The sequence below is a fragment of the Pyrgilauda ruficollis genome, unplaced genomic scaffold (assembly GCF_017590135.1).
Source record: "Pyrgilauda ruficollis isolate IOZ18807 unplaced genomic scaffold, ASM1759013v1 scaffold770, whole genome shotgun sequence".
Classification (NCBI taxonomy): Eukaryota; Metazoa; Chordata; class Aves; order Passeriformes; family Passeridae; genus Pyrgilauda; species Pyrgilauda ruficollis.
This window is the reverse complement of record NW_024529600.1, coordinates 16,449-21,681: the sequence shown is the minus strand read 5'-3', so window position 1 is coordinate 21,681 and position 5,233 is coordinate 16,449. Positions and strand designations below refer to the sequence as shown.

At 67.8% G+C, this 5,233-nt stretch overlaps 1 protein-coding gene across 1 annotated transcript in view; it reads right to left on the bottom strand.

The window, feature by feature from the left end:
• Positions 1–23: 23 nt before the first annotated feature.
• Positions 24–5,233, bottom strand: part of LOC121363925 (spectrin beta chain, non-erythrocytic 2-like) — a gene marked incomplete at both ends in the record, with an annotated part of 21,566 nt that continues 16,356 nt past the window's right edge. Inside the window, 7 exons of the mRNA XM_041486710.1 lie at positions 24–172; positions 350–549; positions 992–1,076; positions 1,588–1,757; positions 3,422–3,476; positions 3,637–3,841; positions 4,953–5,131. Coding sequence (XP_041342644.1) covers positions 24–172; positions 350–549; positions 992–1,076; positions 1,588–1,757; positions 3,422–3,476; positions 3,637–3,841; positions 4,953–5,131 — 1,043 coding nt within the window. The remainder of the gene's footprint in view (positions 173–349; positions 550–991; positions 1,077–1,587; positions 1,758–3,421; positions 3,477–3,636; positions 3,842–4,952; positions 5,132–5,233) is intronic.

Here is a 5,233-nt window from a genome sequence, read left to right as displayed (position 1 = left end):
GTGTCCCCAGTGTCCCCTCTGACCTGTTGGTGGCTCTCTTGCCGGGCGCCTCCAGCTCCTGTTTCCGGCACAGCCCCCCCTCGAGGGTCTCGGGTGGGGGAGGGGCGCGGGGGGGCAGCGTGGCCGCCCCTCCCCCCGGGCCGGGCCCCCCCTCCTGCGCCCCTCTGGGGACCTGGGGAGGGGGACAGGGCTGAGGGGTGGGGGTCCCACAGAGGGGTCCGGGGGTGCCCCCCCTCACTTTGGGGGGTCGGGGGGCTTACCTGGCCCGCGGCGCCGTCGGGGCGGATCCGTCACTGTCCCTGGGCCCTGTGTCACCCCTGTCCCCCCTGTCCCCCTGTCCCCGTGTCCCCACCGTGGTCAGGCGGCTCAGCGCAGCGAATCTCTCCTCCCAGGCGGCCGCGGCCTTCTGGAAGCTCTGGTGCCGTTTGAGGAGGGTCTCGGCCTCGGCCAGGCTGGAGCCCAGCTCGGGGGCGCGGGCCAGGGGCTCCCTGCTGGCCAGCCAGGCCTCGGCCGCCGCCGCGTCGCGCCCGAACACCAGCACCTCCAGCACTGGGGACACGGGCACTGTCACCGGGGCCACCGGGACAGGGACACCCCGGGACCACCCTGAGACATCACTGGGCACTGAGAGGGGACAGGGGGCACAGGGACACCCCGGAGCCACCCTGAGACAGCACCGGGCACTGGGAGGGGACAGGGGGCACAGGGACACCCCTGAGCCACCCCTTGGCACTGAGAGGGGACACCAGGCACAGAGACACCCCTGTGCCACCCCTGAGTCACCCCTGAGCCACCCCTGTGCCACCCCTGGGCACTGAGAGGCACACAGGGACACCCCTGTGCCACCCCTGCCCCCCTCTGAGAGGGACACGGGCACAGGGACCCCTCAGTTCTCATCTTCTGGGTGGGGACAGCACCCGAGCCTGGCACAGGGGACATGAGGGGACACGGAGGGGACACGGGGGACATGTGGGGTCCCCCCAGTCCTCACCAGTCTGCAGCCACTCCAGCTTGTCCTGCCAGCGCTCCCCGATGTCCCTGCGGCGCTCCTGGAGCTCGGCCAGCTCCTGGGACAGCTGGGGGGACAGGGACAGGGGTGGGGACAGGGACAGGGGTGGGGACAGGGACAGGGTGGGGACAAAGATCAGGACAGGGGTAGGGACAGGGGTGGGGACAGGGACAGGGATGAGGGGACAAAGATTGGGACAGGGGTGGGGACAGGGACAGGGATTAGGGAACAAGCTCGGGGACAGGATGGGGGCAAGGACACGGGGACTGAGATACAGGGGTGGGCTTGGGACACAGGGACATGAGGGGACAGGGATGGAGATACAGGGGTAGGACACAGGGACATGAGGGGACACGGGATGGGGACAAGGACACGGGGATGGAGATACAAGGATGAGGTTGGGACACAGGGACAGTGACAGGGACACTGGATGGGGACAGCACCGTGGAGACGAGGAGTTGAAGGAAGGACATGGGGCTGGGGACTTGGGGACAGTGACAAGCACGGAGAGGCGGGGATGAGGACGCGGTGGCAGGGTGACACAGGGGCAGGGTGACACGGTGACAGGCGCGTCCCACCTTGTCGGCCTCGTGGTGGCCGCGCTGCAGCAGCGCGGTGGCCGCGGCCACGCAGGCCCCGAAGGAGCCCTCGCGAGCCTCCAGCTCCGCCCGCAGCCCCTGGTGCTGCTGGATCAGCAGCTCGGCCGCGGTGACATCCCTGCCGGGGGACAGGGACACCGCGGGGTCACCTCGGGGTCACCTCGGGGTCACCCCGGCTCCGCCTGGGCGCAGCGGGCAGGGCTGCGCCACCACGGTGGCCGCGGTCACAGCCCCGCGCTGGGGTCACTGCGGTGTCCCTGGGGTGTCCTTGAGATGTCCCCAGGGCTGTCCCCAATGTGTCTGTGTGTCCCCATGTCCCCAGGGCTGCTCACACATTCCTGTGTGTCCCCATGGCCCAGGGTGTCCCCATGTCCCTGTGTGTCCCCCCATCTCCACGGTGTCCCCATGTCCCAGTGCTGTCACCCCCATCCCCATGGTGTCCCTGTGTCCTCCCTGTCCCCGCAGTGTCCCTGTGTCCCTGCGGTGTCTCCGTGGTGTCCCTGTGGTGTCCCCTGTCCCTGCAATGTCTCCATGTCCCCGTAGTGTCCCCATGTCCCCCCTGTCCCCGTAGTGTCCCCATGGTGTCCCCTGACCCCGTAGTGTCCCCATATCCTCCCTGTCCCCACAGTGTCCCCGTGTCTGCCCTGTCCCCGCAGTGTCCCCATGTCCTCACAGTGTCCCCATGTCTGCCCCATCCCTGTGGTGTCCCCTCTGTCCCCATGGTGTCTCCGTGGTGTCCCCATGTCCCCCTGTCCCCACGGTGTCCCCAGTATCCCCATGGTGTCCCCCTGTCCCCATGGTGTCCCCATGGTGTCCCTGAGTCCCCCTGTCCCCACGGTGTCCCCGCAGTGGGACAGGTGGGACAGGTGTGATAGACGGCCCGCGGCCTCCTGGACAGCTGTCACCTGGGGACAGGTGGGACATGGGACAGGTGGGACAGGTGGGACAGGTGTGACAGGTGTGACGTGGTACAGGTGACATATCCCACTCACAGCCACCTCCTGCACCACAGCATGTCCCTCACCTGCCCCTTACCTGTCCCTCCCTGCCTCTCACCTGTTCCCATCCCCTCACCTGTCCCTGTTCCACCTGTGTCTCCATGATCACTCACCTGTCCTTGCGTCCTCACCCAACCCCTCCCCTGTCCCCTCCTTTGTCCCCATGCCCTCACCTGTCCCATCCTCTCACCTGTCCCCTCCCCTGTCCCTGTCCCCATCCATCTCCATCCCATCCCCTGTCCCCTCCCATGCAGGGGACACAAGGGAAATGAGATGGGGGGCATGGGACAGGGGTCAGGGGACAAGGGACAGGGGACAGGGGACAGGGGTCAGGGGACACGAGGGAAATGGGATGGGGGGCATGGGACAGGGGTCAGGGGACAAGAGACAGGGGACAAGAGACGGGGGACAAGAGACAGGGGACAGTGGTCAAGGGACAGGGGACACGGGACAGGGGTCAGGGGACAGGAGACAGCGGTCAGGGGACAAGGGACAGGGGACAGGGATCAGGGGGGTCAGGAGGACAAGGGTCAGGGGACAGGGGTCCAGGGACAGGGGACAGCGCCTGTGTGTCCCCGAACAGGGGACACAGGACAGGGGGACACAGGACAGGGGTCAGGGAAGATGGGACAGGGGGACAAGGGAAACAGGGACACAGGACAGGGGGTCAAGGGGACAGGGGGGACAGGGGACACTCCTGGTGACAGGGGGACATGGGACACACCAGGGTGAGGAGGGCAACTCCTGGGGATAGGGGACATCCCGGGGGACAGGGGACATGGGACACCCCCAGTGACAGGGACACACTCACTCACAGGGGGACACATGACACGCCAGAGTCAGGGGCCACCCCCAGTGACAGGGACACCACTGGTGACAGGGGGACGCAAGGACCCCCCCCAGTGCCAAGATGACCTGGGGACCACCTGGCACTGAGGGACTCCTCAGTGTCACAACCCCCGTGTCCCCCCGTGTCCCCTCAGTGCCACAACACCCGTGTCCCCTCCATGTCCCCTCAGTGTCCCCTCACCGTGACGTGCTCGAAGTCCTGTCCCAGCTCCCGGGACGCCGCCACCACCTCTCGCTCCGAGATCCACTGCTCCAGGTCATCGAGGTCGCGGCGCAGCTGGCACAGCCGGTGGTGGCCCTGCAGGGTGGCCCTGCGGTCCCCGGCCAGGTGACACAGCCCCGCGTAGAGACGCTGCACCTGCGCGGCGCGGGCACGGAGCCGCTCGCTGCACGGGGACAGGGACAGCTGTGTCACCAGGGACAACCGTGTCACCAGGGACAGGGACAGCCGTGTCACCAGGGACAGCTGTGTCACTAGGGGACAGGGGACAGTGGTGTCACCAGGGACAGGCGTGTCACCAGGGAGAGCCGTGTCACCAGGGACAGGGGACAGTGGTGTCACTAGGGGACAGGGGACAGCGGTGTCACCCAAGGGGACAGCCATGTCACCAGGGACAGCTGTGTCACTCAGGAGACAGCAGTGTGATCAGGGGACAGCAGGGTCACCCAGGGACAGGGGACAGCGGTGTCACCCAGGGGGCAGTGATGTCACCAGGGGAGAGGGGACAGCGGTGTCACCTGGGGGACAAGGGGACAGAGGTGTCACTCAAGGGACAGGGGACAGTGGGGTCAGGGGACACATGAACATCGGGAACAGGGGACGCAGGGATAGCGGTGTCACCAGAGGACACGGGGGCAGTGGTGTCACTAGGGGACAGGGGACAGCGGTGTCACCCAAGGGGACAGCGGTGTCACCCAAGGGGACAGCCATGTCACCAGGGACAGCTGTGTCACCAGGGACAGGGACAGCCGTGTCACCAGGGACAGCGGTGTCACCAGGGGACAGGGGACAGCGGTGTCACCAGGGGACAGCAGTGTCACCCAGGGGGAAGTGATGTCACCAGGAACAGCGGTGTCACCAGGGGGACAGTGGTGTCATCAGAGGAGAGGGGACAGCGGTGTCACCTGGGGGACAAGGGGACAGAGGTGTCACTCAAGGGACAGGGGACAGTGGGGTCAGGGGACACATGAACATCGGGAACAGGGGACGCAGGGATAGCGGTGTCACCAGAGGACACGGGGGCAGTGGTGTCACCAGGGGCAGGGACAGCGGTGTCACCAGGGGGGCAGTGGTGTCACCCAGGGCAGGGCACAGCGGTGTCACCCAGGGGCACAGCGGTGTCACCAGGGGACACACGGCCATCAGTGACAATGGACATGGTGACACAGCAGGGACCTCAGGGGACAGCGAGCACGGGGACAGGGCTGTCAGGGACCACCGTGGCCGTGCCCGCAGCGGCAGGGGGTGTCCCCAGGGTGTCCCCAGGGTGTCCCCACCCGTCGGGGTGGCCGCTGGCCGCCATGGCCCGGCCCTGCTGGGCCAGCAGCTCCACGGTGCCGCCGTAGTCGCGCAGCTCCTGCTCCAGCCCCAGCTGCCGGCTCAGCATGGCCTGGGCGCCCGGCTCGTCCTGGGGACACCGCGGCGTCACCGCGCTGCCGCCGCCCCCCAGCAGGACCTGTGGGTGCCCCTGACCCCTCCAGGCCACTCACTGACCCCCCGGACCCCACAGAAATCCCCTCTGACCCCCCCGACCCCCCACCCAAATCCCCTCTGACCC